The 19,231-nt window shown below is 41.3% G+C and overlaps 2 protein-coding genes across 2 annotated transcripts in view; one reads left to right on the top strand and one right to left on the bottom strand.

Annotated features, from left to right (window-relative positions):
* Positions 1 to 25: 25 nt before the first annotated feature.
* hadhaa (hydroxyacyl-CoA dehydrogenase trifunctional multienzyme complex subunit alpha a) lies at positions 26 to 10,139 on the top strand. Its single transcript, XM_039781352.1, has 20 exons — positions 26 to 280; positions 1,818 to 1,859; positions 3,029 to 3,099; positions 3,257 to 3,390; positions 3,611 to 3,749; positions 3,841 to 3,960; positions 4,513 to 4,615; positions 4,726 to 4,848; positions 5,964 to 6,082; positions 6,180 to 6,236; positions 6,559 to 6,668; positions 6,771 to 6,905; positions 7,045 to 7,216; positions 7,703 to 7,789; positions 8,028 to 8,168; positions 8,303 to 8,371; positions 8,785 to 8,898; positions 9,198 to 9,279; positions 9,783 to 9,897; positions 9,977 to 10,139. Exons 1-20 carry the CDS (start codon positions 214 to 216, stop codon positions 10,137 to 10,139), a joined length of 2,163 nt encoding a protein of 720 aa, XP_039637286.1. The 5' UTR covers positions 26 to 213.
* A 5,086-nt stretch (positions 10,140 to 15,225) lies between these two features.
* Positions 15,226 to 19,231, bottom strand: part of gareml (GRB2 associated, regulator of MAPK1-like) — a 17,820-nt gene continuing 13,814 nt past the window's right edge. The window contains exons 6-7 of the mRNA XM_039782726.1: positions 19,179 to 19,231; positions 15,226 to 17,162 (exon numbers count right to left, since the gene is read on the bottom strand). The exon at positions 19,179 to 19,231 is cut by the window's right edge and continues 117 nt beyond it. Coding sequence (XP_039638660.1) covers positions 16,553 to 17,162; positions 19,179 to 19,231 — 663 coding nt within the window. The 3' untranslated portion in view covers positions 15,226 to 16,552. The remainder of the gene's footprint in view (positions 17,163 to 19,178) is intronic.

Below are 19,231 nucleotides of genomic sequence, written 5' to 3'. Positions count from 1 at the left end.
AATGTATTGCTTTACTAAAAAAAGACAAGATAAGTTTAAAAGAGATAACGTTTTAGTACAAGAACATTTTATGCAACGGCAATATCTCAGCGTGCTTTGAGGTCCTTAATCTGTTATCGACTTTATCGACACTTTTGCGCCCCCAACGGTCAGAATATTTAATGTGCGCACGGTGTGCTGATTGAACACCTTTTTGAAGAGTTTCAGGTGGAGATGGCAGTTCTTCGTGCAGCTGGAGTTTTTTCCAAATTTGCAACTAGCAAATGTCCTTCATTCTCAGGTATGTGATACAAAATGAATAATTTAATATCTGTTTTATAGTCGACAATTGTAATGGTTAATTGCACACTTTTTGTTGGTTAATGGCATATGCTACATTCTTGTTTTCACAGATTTGTTGAATTTGTAATAGGCGACTTGTTAGCAGCTGGCCTCAAGCTTTAACTGTTTAATATTTAAAAATCATTTGTGAAATTGTACTGAGAATGGACAAGAGAATGGTTCTTTTGCACGCTTAGGGGAGATACAAAAAAAAACTAATTGTGCCAAATTATTGTTAAAACGTATGACTTGTAATCTACGTCATTCAAATGTTAACAGAGACAGAGTATACAAAATTAGCATATACGTGGAGGAAGACGTGTTCAGATCTATTCCTTAGGTTTAAGTAGCGTTATGTAGGCTATTATAGTGTAAAGTCCTCTGTTTACGTTAAGTAAAAGTCCGGCATTCACAATCGTACTTACAAAAGTATTAGCATCAAAACATACTTAAAGTACCAAAAGTAAAATTAATCATTATTCAGAATGGCCGATTTTAGAATGTTAATGTTTATTATATTATTATAATAATTATTAAAATGATTGATGCAGATGCACTAATGTGTACACCACTTTAATTTTGCAGCTGTTAAAGGTCGATCTTATTTGAATTACTTCATATATTGTTGGATAATTTAATCTAAATCTGCAAAGTAACTATGACTAAAGCTATCAAATACATGTGATGGAGTTCTGTAACTTACCCATCCCAAACAACCACACAGCACCAGCCATAAGAACTTTTATTGTATTTTTTTTTTTAAACAAATACACTTACACGCACTCACACACACAAAAACTGCTGCTAACCAGCTGGATTTGTCCTCTACATGTCCTGTACATATGGCAGAATGTACAATAAATGTAGAGGAGTAGAAGTATAGTAACATTACATTTTTTTTACTTAAGTACAGGAGCTGAGTTCATTCCACTGATGGTAATGCTTGTTCTGGTTACCAACTGTGGAAACTATTTGCTCAAAGTATTTGGTTAATCACTCAGTCAATGAAAAAAAAAAAGAAACAAACTAAAATAATTGCCAACAATTTGGATTAATCGTTTAAGTAATCAATCTCTGGTTTCAGTTTGTTGAACGTAAGTATTTGCTTTGTTTTATATCATTTTAAACGGAATAGCTTTGGGTCTTGGACTGTTGATTAGGCAAAACAAACTATTTGAAGTCAGCGCCTGGCAGCTGGGGAATTGTGATGTGATTGAAAAACATAATTCAGATCGTATCAATATTATAAATGATTGTGTGTTGCAGCTCTATATACAAGGCTCAGTGTGGTACTGTCTAATATGTCTACAATTTTGGTTTGAGCTTTATTGACTCCATCTGCTCGCCACTGACTGGCTGGAGTAGAATTGTGTTAACACACTGCCTTTACTGCCAGTGGAGGGTCCCAAAAGTAGATCATGACTCACTCTTGCTTCTTCCTTATTGGAGAGCATTCTGGGTTCGCAGTCGTCACTGCCTCTCTCTCTGTTTCTTAGGTCATGCCAGCCGAAGCCTCTCATTGTCTTCATCATTGGCAGGTAAATAGAAACTTGATGCTGATTGGTCCATCTAATTTACAAACACTAATGATATCATACTGATGATTTGCCAATATATTATGCCATTTTACTTAAAGTTAGATATTATTGAGTTTGTGTGGGCTTCCATATGTGAAAGGTTTTATTAAGGAGGTCAATTATACTACCCTGCCCAGCCTGTAGCCATTCCCCCCCTTCTGTAAAATCTTTAGTCAAATGTTAGCTGAGGTAAGCCTTTGTTAGCATTGTAACTGACATAAGGGTGCCCTGTGGAGTTTTTCTCTAACAAACAAGTCTTTTTTACATGCGGTATTGACTCATCAAAACACACAAGTGTGTGTCTTTGAGGTCTAACAGACAGATTAAATGCATTTTGTTCATGAAACATTTTGCAAAGCTGTTGTTAAAACCTGTGGTGTTAACATCCTTACAACTAACCATCAACCTGTTTATTTGTATGACCCTGGCTTGTTTACTGTTTACCTTTTTAGCATTGTGTATATCTGGAAGTTGCATTTTACTGTTAGTTGTATTTATGATACTTTAACGGTAACTGTTTACATTTCTGACATTGTGTACATTTGGTTTTTGCACCTTACTGATAATCTTTATTGTTTAACAATTCTCTCGGGATAAATAACGTCTTATGTTATCCACGGTTACTAGCATGCAGTCTTCTTCTCCACTACCTGTGTTGGCACAATGCTGGGTATATTGGCACATTATCGCCACCTGTAGGTCAGTGGAATAGTTAAAAAAAACCCTGCTCCATAGAATTCTATAGGTTACATATTTTTTTTATGCTAGATATCGGACCAAAGCCTGTCCAGTGTAATGTTTACTTCAAACAATAAACTGATATTGATATCTTCATTATCGTCGGTACCATCTGTCAGAGGGTGTGTTGTCTGCCTTTGAGGACCAGACAATAGTGGTTTTGCAGTTCAGTATCTGTGTAGATGTCTGGCCACATTCAGATTTAGGCTGTAAAACATTCACACGATAGTTTATTGGGCCCTGCCAGTTCCAACAGTTCCCTACATGCCCAGGTGTCCTGAGCAAGGGCACTGTTCAAGTGTATTTATGCTATTATTCTCAAGGGATCATGTTAAAATAGCAGAAATTAGCATAATGCGTCTGTCTGACTCTCATCTGTTCTCTCCATCAAGCTCGAACACACGTCAGCTACGAGCTCAAGGATGATGTGGCAGTTATACGACTCAATGATCCAACAGCCAAGGTGTGTGTGTGTGTGTGTGTGTGGGGGGGGGGGGGGCGAGTGCATACATGTCAGAGAGTAGTCGTGACTACCTGTCTCTGTCTCTCACTCTGACAGATGTGACGTGATGACTAATCAGAGTGTGTGCATTCATGTGTATGTGTTTGTGTATATGCAGGTGAACACCCTGACATGGCAGTTGCAGTCTGAACTGATGGCGGTGATGGAGGAGATCTGGGCGAACGGTGCTGTGAAAAGTGCCGTCCTTATATCCCGCAAGCCTGGCAACTTCCTCGCCGGGGCAGATATCAAGTAGGCTCATTAGGGCTTGAACAACGATTTCCAGTACTTGTATGTGTGGTCACTCCTACACTTGTATGTGGTTTGAACCAGAGGGAAGACATTTTTTAAATTAGTTTTTAACTTTCGTAACTGCAAGCAAACTGACTTTATACAAAATTCATAAATAAATTCGGTTAAATTAAATACGTGTAACGGAATAATTTAACATACTTTATTTCTTTACTCGTAGAATAATCCAATCTGCCAATAGCAGTGAGGAGGCCGCGGGGTTCTCTCATGAAGTTCAGAAGAAACTTGAGAAGTTCGAGAAGTCACCCATCCCTATTGTCGCTGCCATCCACGGCTTCTGCCTGGGTGGAGGCCTTGAGGTACAACTGTGCAACAGATTAGGTGTGAAAAATGCTGCTTATGTGGACCAAGATTTGACCACAAAATCTCAATTCTGTGTCTTCTCTGTAGTTGGCGATAGCCTGCCAGTACCGCATCGCCACAAAAAGCAAAAACACGTTCCTGGGGACACCAGAGGTTAAGCTGGGACTGCTGCCTGGATTAGGCGGCACTCAGAGACTGCCTAAATTGGTAAACATAAACACACTCATATTAATCAGTTATTCAGTTAAAGCTTTAGTGCGTACCTTTTTCATATTAATAAACGTCCGTTACATTCAAGCCATTGCCAAATGAGTTGCTACAAAGCTCATTAAGACTATCTGCTCCACAAGCGACTTTTGCTCGCAGAAGCTCAAGTGAAGATAATTACCTCTTTTGAAGAGTTCATCATGTTTTTTTTTCATCCTCCGTGTCCTCCTTGCTTACAAGCAACTGCATGAAGGAGGGGTAGGGGTGGTGCGTGATCACGGAAGACTTGTATCATGTGGATGCAACCCAGTTTAGTTGTCATTACTTAGAATATCCATGGGTATATCCAAAATACTGCCTCAGTATTGTGCTAGTGGCTACTGACTTGGGGTATATTAAGGTCAAGAGCTTCACTTATCTGCAACCCTGTGTGTGTGTGTGTGTGTGTGTGTGTGTGTGTGTGTGTGTGTGTGTGTGTGTGTGTGTGTGTGTGTGTGTGTGTGTGTGTGTGTGTGTGTGTGTGTGTGTGTGTGTGTGTGTGTGTGTGTGTAGGTGGGTCTCCCCGAAGCGTTGGATATGATGCTGACAGGCAGGAACATCAGCGCAGACAGAGCTAAGGAGATGGGTCTAGTGCACCTGCTTGTGGACCCTCTGGGTATGTTCTGCATGTTTCTTCATTGCTGTACTACACTGCTGTAATCTTCTGTGATGTGCTCCTCCAGGCGAGGGTGGGAGGGGATTCAACTCTGTGTGTTTTTCCTCCAGGTCCTGGCACGAAGCCTGCAGAGGAGAGGACTATTGAATACCTTGAAGAAGTTGCAGTGGGCGTGGCCAAGGGAATCGCCAACAAGCAGGTTCCCCTTACAAAGGAGAAGAGCCTCATGCAGAGTGAGTGAATCCTGGTTCACACTAGTTGCCCTAATCTCACTAGATCTCTTTGCTCACTTCTAGTTGTGCAAAGACTTTCAATGTTTTCGTGTACATCGAGTCAGCAAATCATGTTTTGAAGCGTTATCTCACGACTGTACATATTTGATATCCAGAGAGCAGATATGCAGGAAACACAAAAGCAATATTGGAGAGCATGAATTCATATGTAATCTTTAATAACAGAAACAGCCTGAGACCCAGTGGGGGAAAAGTAAGTAAATCTACTCAAGTACTGTACTTTAGTGCAATATTGAGTTATTTCTACTTAATTTGAGTATTTCCATTCTGTGCTTCTTTCTACTTCCACTACAATTCAGAGGAAATATTGTACTTTTTACTGCACTACAAGTATTTTAATAACTTACTTTTGCTGATGAGATTTTTAACACAACATATGATCAAAAAATAAATAATGATGTATTATTATAGGTTGAAATAAAATAAGGCTTTGTTGACCACGGGTGGGAATTCAGAAGCTACCCAGCAGTATGCAAAGTAATTAAAATGAGCCCCACCTTTACCAGCTGCAACATTAAAGTGGTGTACACATTAATGCATCAATAATCATAATCCAGTAATAGAATATATACTTTTCTGAACGTCCATAAATCCACTTAGAAATCATAGAAAAAAGACGCTCTTGAAAACTCCAGAGCTTGCCCGTGAGAATCATCACATCTTCAAGTTTTAAGTAATCCAGTGACAGTTGCAAACAGGAACTGCTAATGTCTAATTCAGCATAAGTTTAATTGTGCCACTTTGCCAAGATGTAAAGGCTTAAAAAACAAAGCAAACAGGGTATAGCCCACAGCATAATTCATTGAATAACAACTATTCTAGTACATTCCCCAAAGCACCACCTGTAAAAGACAGAGCATGTGAGCATGGGCCCACACTGTCAGACCTTGTAACCCCTGCTCTACTGCAATTTCTTGTTACTCGTTTACCAATACCCCCACTGATACTATGTCTGTGATGAGCTCTAATTGGAAAATTATATCGGCCATGCAGATATCCCTGTCAGGCTGTAAATGCACCATAAATATTGAAATGGTCCACGTGTGTCTTTGCAGAGCTGCAGGACACAGTGATGGGCCTGGGTCAGGTGAGGAAGATGATCTATAAGACTGCAAGTGAGAAGGTCCAGAAACAGACTAAAGGTCTCTACCCTGCTCCTGTCAAAATCATTGAGGTGAGGAATTCATGATTTGGAAGTAGCAAAAGACACATGCATTTCCACCTGATTTTGCTCATATGTGTGTCACTCTGTCTTTTGTTTGAATGTGTAGTCTGTCAAGACTGGACTGGAGCACGGCACAGAGGCAGGTTATCTGGCTGAAAGTGAGGTGAGTTTGTGAAAAATTAACTATTCTTTTTTTTTTCTTTCTCATTTGTATAAAAACCTTTTGCCATTTATTTTAGCCAAAAAACTGACTAGGATGTTTCTACAATTTAACAATTCAGCCGTGAGGTCTCAATAATAATAGTGCGTTCCATTGACCTCGGAACTCGGAGCCGGGAATGAGGTCAGGGGGCGTGTTTCCGACTTTGACCTCGGAAAATCTGAGTTCTGAGTACAAATGGAACACACTATAAGTCACCGTGGTCTCGGCTCTCGTATCACATTGGCTACATTCTAAATAAAGTCTATTTTTGCCTCTTACACAGAACTTTGGGAAGCTGGCAATGACTTCAGAGGCCAATGCTCTGATTGGCCTTTACCATGGTCAAGTGACTTGTAAGAAAAACCACTTTGGGACCCCGAAGAAGGACGTGAAGTAAGAGCTGCAGACAGGAGTGAAATATTGTTAATAACACCCCAAACATTTGCCCTATCAATGTCAGCAGTAAGACTGTACAATGTGTGTTTTGTGTGTCAGGAGGCTGGCGATCCTGGGTGCAGGGTTGATGGGTGCTGGTATAGCCCAGGTATCAGTACATAAAGGCCTGACTGCCATCCTAAAGGACACAACAGAGGAGAGCATCAGCAGGGGACATGAGCAGGTCTACAAAAGGTAAGATGCACATGCAAATTAGGATTTCGCTATTCCTCCAAAATTGCTAAAAGCAAGTGGCTGTCACAACGACTCGGAAGAATGGAATGGGATCCTCGTTGAGGTGTTATTTTCAAAAATGTTCTGTCTTTGTTTTCAGTCTCAACACTAAGGTGAAGAAGAGAGCCTTGACATCATTTGAGCGTGACGTCACAATGTCCAATCTCTCAGTCCAGCTTGACTACTCTGGTTTCCAGTCTGCTGACATAGTGATAGAGGCCGTGTCCGAGGACATCAATATAAAACACAAAGTCCTCAAGGAGGTGGAGGCGGTGAGTACAGTACCCTGGAGGTCTCTGGAATTTCCCTTTAAATAGAGTTTCAGTTTGAGAGTTTGGACAGACCGTCTTAAACTGTACCAGAAATACCTTTTTACACATGAAAGGTAGTAGCTCTCTGAGAATAAAAAAAATCTGTACTATATATATCCAGTAGTTTTGTCCAGCGAAATGGTCTAAGTCTGTATTAAAAAAGTGTTTTGATTGGCTCTTTGATCACAATCAGTTACCCAGAGTCACTATTGACTTTGAATAATTTTCTGGATTCTTTGGAGCAAGATCAGGTACACGTTTTGGCTGCAGAACTAAAGACTCACTCTCTGAAAGCTCCACTTTATCTCACCTATAATGAGGTTTGAATAAAAACATCAGGCCCACATCATATAGTACCGTCCTCCACCTTTGCAGAATTACGTGGCATTCATGTCCTGGTAATTAAATGTATGGTGCATAGAATTTTCCTTTTTTCTCCCTTCACAGGTAATCTCTCCCCACTGCATTTTTGCCTCCAACACCTCCACTCTGCCCATCAAGGACATCGCTGCTGCCAGCAAACGCCCTGAAAAGGTCAGACATACTTAACCCTTAACACTTTTCTTTTCATCAGTACTGAAAATGTTATTAAATTTCCATTATTGAGCATAGTGTCAATATGCCTAGTTTTCCCTTAGCTTATTTTGTTGTGCATTGTGGCTGTTAACAAGGCTATGAGGAGCAACAGGAGCCACAATGTAAAGAAAAAAAAAGACATTTTTGAGACAAATGCTGTTTTGCTTTGCTGATTTGTGTGCGTGCGCATGTGCAGGTCATCGGCATGCACTATTTCTCCCCGGTGGACAAGATGCCGTTGCTGGAGATCATCACCACAGATGAGACCTCTAAAGACACCTTGGCCTCTGCTGTCAGCGTGGGCCTCAAACAGGGCAAGGTTATCATCGTTGTCAGGGTGAGAGCAACTCTAAAAGAGTGCTTTAAGCAACGTTTTTGCTACTTTGTTACTTACTATGGTATTAATCTTTTGCCGTGTTTGTCTGCATCTTGTCTCATTGTCTTTCGGCCTGCCGACCCCCTGAACCACAGGATAGTCCAGGGTTTTACGCCAATCGCTGCATCTTTCAGACAATGGCAGAGGCTATAATACTTTTGCAGGTAAGCAGAGGAATTTCCTCCGAAAAAAAGTGATGGACTACAGATATAACGCAGCACTGGAGTTTTGTTTTTTTATTCTTCTAAATAAATGTTCAGAAAGCAATAAAGTTAGTAGGATTCTTGTGAAGCTACATTAGCCAGCGATGGATGTGTCAAACTATCTGCGTTTAGATGGCTATCTACAGCCGTGGGGTGATTTTAAATGCAGGGATTGGGGGCTTTAAACCCCGAAACATTATGCAACATCCTGTAAATGATTCCTCTCTGAGGCAAATACAGAACTCATTCACAAAAGAGAGATTACAGGTCTTGCTCTTCTCTGCCCCTTTCCAACTAAAACACACCATCAGTGGATTTGATTCTGCGCATACCAGACCGATAACAGCCTCGAAATGACATATGTTGTTTCGTAGGAAGGTGCTGAGCCAAAGAAACTGGACTCCCTGATGACAAGCTTTGGTTATCCCATCGGCCCTGTATCGTTGTCTGACGAAGTTGGTTTGGATATAGCAGCACACGTAGCAGAGGTAATGTTGTCTGGTTCTTGGCTACTGCCAATTGAATTAATGGTCTGCCTTTGAAAGCAACTGTATTATTTCTTAGAGCTGCACGATATGAGGAAAATACGCAATATGCGATAACGTATTTGAAGATAAGATAAGATAGACTTCATTGATCCCACACTGTGAAAATGGGGCCTCAACTGCGCCAGTTGAGAGAGAGGAGAGAGAGAGAGAGAGAGAGAGAGAGATATTGTGCAGCCCTAATCTCTTGAATTACCAATATAATACATTCCACTAATGTTGATGTGTGTTCTTGCATGTAGAATCTGACCAAGGCCTTTGGTGTTGAAGGAGGACATTCTGCCCACACGATTCTTAGTGACCTATCGGAGAGAGGCTTCAAAGGTAAAACTTTGATGAGAAATGATGCATTAACATAATCATTACATTAATGAATACCACTAATTAGTAATTTAAATATTCAGCTCGTTTGAAGATGCACTGCTGTCATACAGCATATTGCACTTTACGTTAGGTTTTCTGGAGAAATAGTTCATTTTCTTTTCAGATTTTTACTGAAACAGGCAGCGTGTGTTTTTGGTCACTTATCTACAAGCTGAATCAATATCATACATCTTTAAACCATCCTCCTAGTATCAGTTTCTTTCCCTGTCCCTTTCACCACACTAAAATTACAAATATTTTCAATTTTCTGTAAAGCATTGTCTGTTTTTGTCCATCAGAAAATATCGAGCCCATACTGAGAAACAATATTTAGGCAGTGACTCCAAAAAAGCCTAGTTTTAACCCACTGTTACATTGTTTTGTTAGTGATTGTATGCTAACCGAACCCTCGTGCATCACCTAGCTCTCAGTGAGTCTAATATGTGCTTTATTACTAATTGTAGGTCGCAAATCTGGAAAAGGCATATACCTCTATGAAGATGGAACAAAAGACAGGAGTGTGAATCCTGAAGCTGAAGAAATCTTGAAGAAATACAACGTGGCAGCTCCTCCTGCAGTGTAGGTCAACATCCTCTGGTCTGATCTACTCATCGCTCCGATCTTCCTCTCTTGACATGATCATGTGCGTTTGTTGCAGTTCTTCAGACTCTGACCGCCAGTACCGGGTGGTGTCTCGCTTTGTAAATGAGGCAGTTCTGTGTCTCCAGGAGGGAATACTGAGAAACCCAGTAGAGGGAGACATTGGAGCCGTATTCGGTTGCGGCTTCCCTCCCTTCCATGGTGGTAGGTCTCATACTTAACACACATCCTGAACCAGACTCATACACTACAGTTCAAAAGTTTGGAATCACCTGTTATGTTAATGTGTTACTGCTATCCTTCAATAATGCCTATTTTTTTGGACCCAGAAGAAGAAGAATGAAATGATTTAAACTTCCATTTAGTCATTAGCCGCTTTCCGACCAGAGGGATTTTTGCAGTTCCTAGAACATAACATTCCTAGAACCCTTTTTTTTCCTCTTGTTCTGACTGGACCAATTTGGGAATTTTTAAGTTCCTCTGACCGCAGTTCCTGGAACTCTTTCAGCTCCTACTTCAGGGCAGGGTCTTTTCGCTGTTCCCTTTTCCGCATAGGAACCAATGTCAACGAGGGTTGGGTTTCCGGTACAGACAGACCAACAACGGGACAATTTTAACAATTTTTGCCATCTTATTCATCACTAAATTCACTTGTGACAACGTTTTAGGCGAGAAATGAACTGTTTAGATTTCAAATCTAGGCAGTCTTGCGAAAATCATGCAATTGCCGAATTGACAATTTGCTTCAAAGTTTTCGGAGTTGAGAGGCTCCATGAAGTGAGGCGACAGCCAGCTAGCGCCTGCCCCGGCCGCTAGCTAGTCGCTCACCCAGTCCTGCTCCGAGACCCCGCTGTAAGCTGGAGGTCTCTCAGACCGCTCTCGTAAATAAGAGGCTTTTATTTCGCCGTTGACAGATCATTTATTTAAATATCACAACACATGTCCATCATAAGATTAACGGGAACCTGTGGTTAACTGCCTTTTGACAACCTCGCTGGCCGGCCGTCACACACACACACACACACACACACACACACACACACACACACACACACACACACACACACACGCCCACAGCACAGCAGGCAGAGGCGGGGGAAAGAGAGATACCCGTTTCTCTTAGGGAGACTTGTTTAAATTATGACAAATAGGCTATATACATTAGATTTAGTATTTAGTTCATACTTCATTTTGTGTATTTGTTTTCTGATTTTAATGCTATAAAGACCGTTGCCGTGCTTGCATCACTCCCTTACCCCTCCTATAGTACCTATGGCCACTTGGCCAGTGCGAATGCAAATGGAAAAAAACGATTTTGGGGCAGAGTACTTAGTAGATCTGCTTAGAAGTGGACTTTTCCTTTAACTACGTTCCTGTAACTACTTGGTCTGAAAGCGGCTAATGTCCCCATATTGTTGCGTGACGGGGGAATACTGTTGTAATCATCTTTCCCTCCCAAATTACCTTTCATTTTCCAGTCCAGAAAAACATAAATTATCCTTGATCATTATTGAACAACAACGGTGCAGTTGGGCTCTGAATAGTTTCGGAAGCTGTTTTTCTTTTGGCTCTCTACATTCTTTTTTTTTTTAAAGAAAATTCTTTTGGCATTTATTTCTATAGGACAGCTTAGACTTGAAAGGGGAGAGAGAGGGGGAACGACATGCAGCAAAGGGCTGCAGACCGGAGTCGAACCTGCGGCCGCTGCGTTGAGGAGTACGCTATATATATATATAGGCGCTTGCTCTGCCAGGTGAGCCAACCAGGCACCCTTGGCTCTCTACATTCTACTCAGTGGTAGATTAAAGAGGTTTGAACTGTGATTATAAGCAGCTGATATTCCAATAGTACTGACCCTAGACCTTTTCTTTTAAGTGTGAGCTTTAATAAAGCAACATGCCTTTTTAATTCCAGCTCGTAAAAGGCTGCATTATTGTGCTCTTAGTCTCGCTTTGCCAGATCCACCTCCAAAGCGCGCTAGAGGAGGGTCTGGCTACTCCACACAGCATTCGGGGATGGGAGGAAAACCTGCTCTGGTTTATTGGCATTTCTTTCAACCAATCACAATCGTCTTGGGCGGTGCTATGCACACTGCAAAATAGGCTCGGAAGGAACTTGTTTTGGTGGAACGTGTACGTTTTAAAAGTTGTTTTAGTCGTGCAACAGAAAACTCAGATTGGACAGATAGTGAGGAGTCCTCATAAATCCACCGGATTTCAGTTCTCATTGTCATCATTCTGGTTTACAGCGACTTTTTTTGCAAACCCTTAATACAAAATAAAATTTCTTTGTAAAAAGCAAGAACCTGAAAGCATGAAAGACCATACACATATAGACTATTCCTATTAGCCATCGGCCTGATGACAACATTTTGAATGGTTGGTATATTAATTACAGATGTCCACTGCTGATGGTGCCAATTTTGTAGGTTATCAATGATCATTTTAATCAAAATGGAATCCATAACGCTTGTAAAATTGCTGCCCTTATAAAAATTTTTTTTTTTTTTTTTCTAATTTTTTTTTTTTTTTTTTCGCTTTTTTTTTTTTTTTTTTTTTTTTTTAATGCCATGGTCATTAATGTCCATTGTTCATTGTTTTTGTAGACTCGATGAGACGCTTGGATATTGATAAGAATGTTATCGAAAAGGCCATCGTCGATGACAAAGTTTCAATTCGCCAGAATAGTTATTTTTTTTGATCAAAATTCAGAAACTGCTTGGCGTCACAGTTTGATACTGTGAGGTGTATTGGTTTTAAACTATTTTTTTTTTAAAATCCTTCCCCCCCCCCCCCCCACCCCCCCCCCCCCAACAACCCCATTTTTTTTTTTTTTTTTTTTTTCTTTTTCCTCCAATAAATAAACTATTTATATTATTTCCCATTAAAAAAAAAATCCCCTCCCACCCAAACAAAACACCAACAACCAAAAAAAAAACAAAAACACAAAAAAACACCAAATAAAACAAAAAAAAAAAAAAAAAAAAAAAAACAAAAAAAAAAAAAAAAAAAAAAAAAACTAAACTCCCCCCTTCTCCCCCCCCCCCATTCCATCAGAGAAACAGTTCCCATTTAACTTTCCACATGGTTTCAGTCATATAACTTTTTGAGGCCCCAAAAAGTAAAATGATCAAATATTTCACAGATATTTTTTTTTTTTACATATAAATGTGTTAATTTATCATGTGACCGTTTGGAGGTTGTTAACTATTGGACTAAATTACCAACATTCCCTGTTTTATAAACTTCTCTATATACAGTCTACGATATAAAGTAGTCAAGACTGCATTACACATTTATGGATCAGTATTAATACTGTTATTTATGATAACATTTGTAATAATCAGTCACACTTACATTGTTATACTGAATGAGTACTTAAGTCCATGTTACTGATAGTACTCCTGTACTTTTACTTAAATATGAGATTGAGTGCAGGAATTTTACTTGTACTGAATTATGTTTACATTGTTTTTGTTTTGGTACTTTTACATATGTAAAGGATCTGAGTGCCTCTTCCACCACTGCTTACCACTGAAGCCTCACCTTTTCACGATTTCAATTATTGCTATCTAAACCAAGGCATAGCAATCAATTTGATCACTGTTACTGTAAAAAAACAAAAGGGGGAAAACGGATCAATGATATAATTTATCATGCTGATTGAGACACAAATTGTATTCCCTCGTTTTTCATATCTTTTTTAAAATGTGTCATAAGCTTTCTCATTCATCTTTTTTTTTCAACAGTTGTATTGATATGTTTGAGCTGTGCTTGAATGTGGTTGTATTTGTACCTGGAAAAAGATGTATGTATTAATACTTATATACTTAAGATGTATATTTGTACTAGTTGATTAACCGTGGGCCTGGCTGTCTTTTGTAGTTTGTCCTTCATGTATGTATGTTGTGGCTGCAACTGCTCATCTGCAATAAACCTCACAACCTGCTGTTTGCGTGTTGTAACGACTCCAGCTCCACACATCCCCCAGGGGGAAAAAAGACAACCTGGTTTTCAGAGGTCCTTTTGTTTCTACAGTATTTATTTTGTATTCTTTTATTTATGTCTTTACTGCTCTTACAGCGGACATGATTACAGAGAGTACATCAGTTTTACTGTACATGGCTGGAGTAGACCAAGTAGGAGGTTGTGAGTGTGTGTGTGTGTGTGAGGGAGAGAGCCTTTGACTCTGACATTTCAACTGCATAAAATGGCATTTTCACAGTTATCTGGCTAACTTGAATGATCTTGCATCTTGAAGTAGGTCCTTGGTTATATAACATTACGATCATCAGCAGTACCTGCATGAAAACATTGTTTGTACCCCTGTTAACGCTAGAATGCATAGAGCAGGCCAATTTAATTTGGAGAGCTGGAGGGAAACATCTATTCCTCTGGATTCAGTGAGGAGGAACATTTATGGAGATAGATGGATAGATATCTTAGCGAGATACGGTGGCCCTCGGAGCTCAACGCTCTGCAAATTAAGAAAACACATCGCCACTTGCTCGACTCTGCAAATAAAAAGAAACGTGCTGCAAGAAGCTCACATCACAACGGAAACTGTTTCCAGGGGATACGAAAAAGTGATGCACACCTGGGACAGTGACACAGGTGCACAGGTGTTGCCATGGTTTGTGTCTTATTAAGTGAACGAAGTCAGTTATCTGTCAGTGGTGTTGGAAAATCGCCTTAAATGTAAGCTTTTTTGGCTTATTTTCATCGCATGATTCAGACGTTATAGCAGATAAATGCTGTTAAACTAGCGTGAGCCTTTTGCTTATTATTAGCCTGCCAATTCAAATAGTCTGACGAAATACAAACAATAATTGTGACACAGGCTAATGTGTTGGGAGCTTCTTGCAGTGCGTTTCTCTATTGTGTTGTCAAATTGGGGATTTCACCTCAGAAAGTGAACTTTAAAGGTGCGCTGCCATACAAAACCTACCTCCTCTGTCAGCTCTAGCCACTGAAAAGAAATCAGGCCAATTACAAAAGCTTTTTAGCCAGTTGGCTGGGTAAAGGATTCTGACAGCCAGGCTCTCATTGGCTAGCTGTAGCCAATCAGATTCAAACAGCTTAGCTTGTTGAATATTAATGAGAACTGGCATAAATCGAGCTGAGTCTTCCTGCAGGCTTTCTATACCATGCTACAATGGCTTGAAACAAGATAACTAAGGCATTTTTTCCACAAAAAATGTTACAGAGTCCATGGTAGAACTTCAGACATTACCACAAAGTAATGAAATACGTGTGGCAGGGCACCTTTAAAAGGCAGATGTTCCTTTTGAATTATTCTTTTTTATGATTTAATATCTGGACGATAACAACAGTTATATTAACATCTGATGCCACATTATAATCCTTCAACAATTTTATTGTGTCATCACTGATGGGGCTTTGGACCTACACTCATATTTTCAGGCTTTTTTTTATGCTTTACTGGACAGACTTATTATTTCCAAGCAGCCATCGGTGTGTTTTATACAGTGGTGTGTAATTAAGAAGTAAACAATGTGAACACATTCAGTGTAATTTCATTTATTATTATTATGCATGGCTAAATCAAGCATATCTGAACAAGTGATCTGAGGTACAGTTTGAGAACTATTTCTGAGGCAGTCGAAAATGTTATTATAGCATGGAAACACATATCTGTGTATCTGACTATACAGACAGATGGACATCTCGTGTTACCCTTAAAGGCAATGTTAATACAAATGTCACTGTCCCAAAGCACAACATGGCCTTGATACAGAATACTGTATATAAAGAGATGTTCAGTGAATCATTGATCAGTACCAGGAACTCGGTAATTACATCATTGGGTGCTTTTGACTTTCTGCATTTCTCTCCCTCTTTTTTTCATTTAGCTTAAAACATCTAGCTCTTTCTTATCTCCTAAGAATTGTTATTCATGCCAAATACAGGCCACTGAAGCCCAATGCACAGATGAAGAAAAACGGATGAAGAAGGCTGTGCAAGAGACTCAGGTAGGGAACAGAATTCAGTGTTACATCAGCGTGGTTACATGTCCTACTGGTGAACAATAGAGGCTGTAATTCTTCTCTTAATGCCCCTCATATTGCAAAACCTCACCCCTATATATTTTAATGTTGAATAAATGCATGTTTGCGCCTCATATCAGATATGAAGTGGGATCCCAGCATGAAGGCCACACAAATCCATATAGTGCTTAAAACCTTTAGCTGTCTCGAACATGTGGTTGACTATCTGCCCCCGAAGACGGACTGACACGGGGCACCTTCATAATGTAGCTCTCTGTTGTAGCCTTTTGTTAGTAAACTAGTCCCATGTCTATGATTCAGACAGGAAGTATGCAGTCAAGTCTGTCAGAGACTCCTGGCGTGAGATCCAGTCAAGTCAGGTGTCAGTTTTATACTATGACCACAGGGTGGCGTGGTTTCCTTCAGCAAAGTCTCAGCAAAGTCAGTGGGGCTCAGCAGCCGGTTGGTCACAGTGAAAGGTACATTCAGGATGGCTCAGTAGCCAACAGGCACATTTTGTGTGTGTGTGCACGCGCGTGTGTGTGCGCGCGTGTGTGCGTGTGTGTGTGTGTGTGTGTGTGTGTGTTTGTGCGTGCTTGCGTGCGTGTGTGTGTGTGTGTATGCGCGTTAGATCTTGGGCCTCCAGCCCTGTATGAACTGTGTGATCTTGGTGACATGGAGTCGGCTCAGGTGGAAGTCATGTGACAGGATGTCCTCAGTCAGCTGCACCAGGAGGCTGCCGTCGATTCGCTCCCTCTGGAACACAGCCACCGCTGCCTCTGATAGGCCGATGAACCGCAGGCAGGCCGACACCTCCTCCAGCGACAGCACAGACAGGTCAGCGGGAGGCCGCCAGGTGGGGTCAGGGGGCGCGCACGACCCTTCAGTGACCCCTGCGGACGTCCCGCCGCCCTCTGCACCTCTGGAGGAATCTGCGGAGGGATTGGCAGCGGGCTCAGGCGAGGGGCAAGGGGACTGGCGGTTAAAGGGGTTCAACGCCCCGAAGGGGGCAAATCTGCTCTGTGGAGGTGGCGGCCTCAGTCGAGGTCCCGAGGAGGTGAAGGATTCTACCCACGGCTCTGCCCAGGTGGCCTGTGCTGGCTGAGGATTGGCTGTGTTTGCTGTGTTGTCTGCGGGGGTGGCAGAGGCTGGATCAGGACTGGCAGGGTTAGGGGCCGGGCAGTCGGCCCAGGAGCACGGGTAACAGTAGAGGGAAGCATCTGGAGAGGGCGAGCAGCTGGGACAGAGCAGGAGAAAGTGACATTAGCTTCTAGAATCAGTCAGCATGACTCAATACACCAGTAAGTTTCATGTGAAAAATTGAAATAATATCCATTTTATTGGGGTGTAGTTTATAGTTATATTCCCATATCAACAGTTTCCCGGTAAGCATTTATTTTGTGATTTGCAGGTCAAACATAATCTAGACCTGTAGGTTAAAACTGCCAAACTTATTATAATTAACCAGTATTTTAACAGTATTTAAATGAATATATTTCAACGTCAAGCAGGTCGTAACGCGTTGGAACATTATCATTGAAGTACCGTCGATACAGTGGTTATACGTCAGCTAGACAGCAACAAAATGTTTCCAACTGTATCACCAAATAATCTCACCACAAGGTTCCGAAAGTAGCTGCTGGAGCTTTCGATCATATGACATATATATATTATTATTATATATATATATATATATATATATATATATACATTATTATATTAGCCACTACTAGCACAACACACCAGAATCTCCAAACGGTCTGTGGTCCAGTTGCAATGCTGATAATGCAGGTGGCAGGTTTGGAATTTCTTAATAGAAAGTCGCTATTTGTCCCTGTTAACGTATTAATGTTAATGTATTATCTGCTTTAAAGCGCAAGAAGGATGAGATTCGGTGGCATCCTTGGTGGCTTCCTGTTTGTGCCGTAAAGTACATCCAGAGTGCGATCCGGCGATTCGTCCCATGGTTGTGCGGCGGTGGGAGTGTCGCTGAAATGGCCCATTTGTGTGACGCCCTGTTGTGTTCTTTACACCCCCAACCCTCCCCCCAATGTAGCACAAGTAGACTTTACACTTCACAATCATTAGGCTCATTTCGAGATGAACTGCGCCTCGCCTGTAAAGTGGACGAGAGCATGCGGCAGCAGCCGGGGGCGGTGACAAAAAGCCGTGGTAGAGTCGGACAGTTTTCCAGCCATTTCCAGCAGCCTTCAGGCTGAACAGGAAGTGACAGATACACTCACATCCTGTTAGGTCCGATTCCGATTTAATAAAATGTTATCAGACCCATATATCAGCTTGTACACAGTCTCCAGTTGTTTACATTATGACAGAGTAGCTGTCAAAATGCTCCACATGCGACCTGTTGCTGATTTTAATTAACAACACACTGTAGATGATCTGTAATCTGAACAGATTTAGTCTCTCTGACTTCTAAACATCACTATCAGCCACAACATGTGTTCTGTACACAATAAGCCTTTAAATCAGACAAAGCAGTTAAAATCCCTCCAATTCAAAATCAATGAAAAGTTTATATAAAACGTCATCATGTTGAGTCGATTCTGAACCAATCAGCTGTTAGATCAGCGTTTCCCAGCATGCCCTGGGTCCGCCTGGGTCTTGCAGTCGGTGAAAAGCAACTGCGCTGCCGCTTCCTGCGTCTCAGAACTGCGGCCGCCTTGATCTCGTGAGGTTCTCGTTGCCCGTCATGCACGTTGTCGTGTGCATGACGTCAGAGCAAGTCGGGCACAAATCTAACCGGCGTGCATTGGGCGCCGATCGCCGGTGATCGATTCTGCGCAGACCTGGCTCATCTCGAACGAGCGTAACGTTTTCCATCCGACCGTTTATAGATCTTGACATTTCTGACCGCACTTAAAGGCAGCTTTATTTCACCGAGAAAGAGAGAAAGAAAAGGGACGTGCGACTGTGTTTTGGGCTGGAGCTTGTTGCAGTAGGCAGTAAAGTGCTAGTGTTTCGTTTTTTTACCCTTATAGTTTTTTTTACTTTCTTGTGGCAGCGATAAAGGCAGTGAGGTTTACTGTACGAGCCTTTCACACTGCCTCAAAACGGGGATGCATTTCTGCAAAAGTTGAATCTGTGTCAACTTCTCGCGCAGACTATGTGAACCCAGCCTAAAACGTGTCGAGGCCAGAAAAAAGGCTGCCAATCCTTTCACAATTATACTAATATTTCCAAATAAATATGATAACGATTTGTTGCATGCACAAGCTAAACATTCCCACTGTACCTGTCCTGAAGTCCAGAGGAGTAGAAGGAGAGGTTGGGCCTCGGGGAGGTGGA

Source organism: Perca fluviatilis, chromosome 18 (genome assembly GCF_010015445.1).
Source record: "Perca fluviatilis chromosome 18, GENO_Pfluv_1.0, whole genome shotgun sequence".
Taxonomy (NCBI): Eukaryota; Metazoa; Chordata; class Actinopteri; order Perciformes; family Percidae; genus Perca; species Perca fluviatilis.
This window is presented reverse-complemented; position numbering and strand designations above follow the sequence as displayed.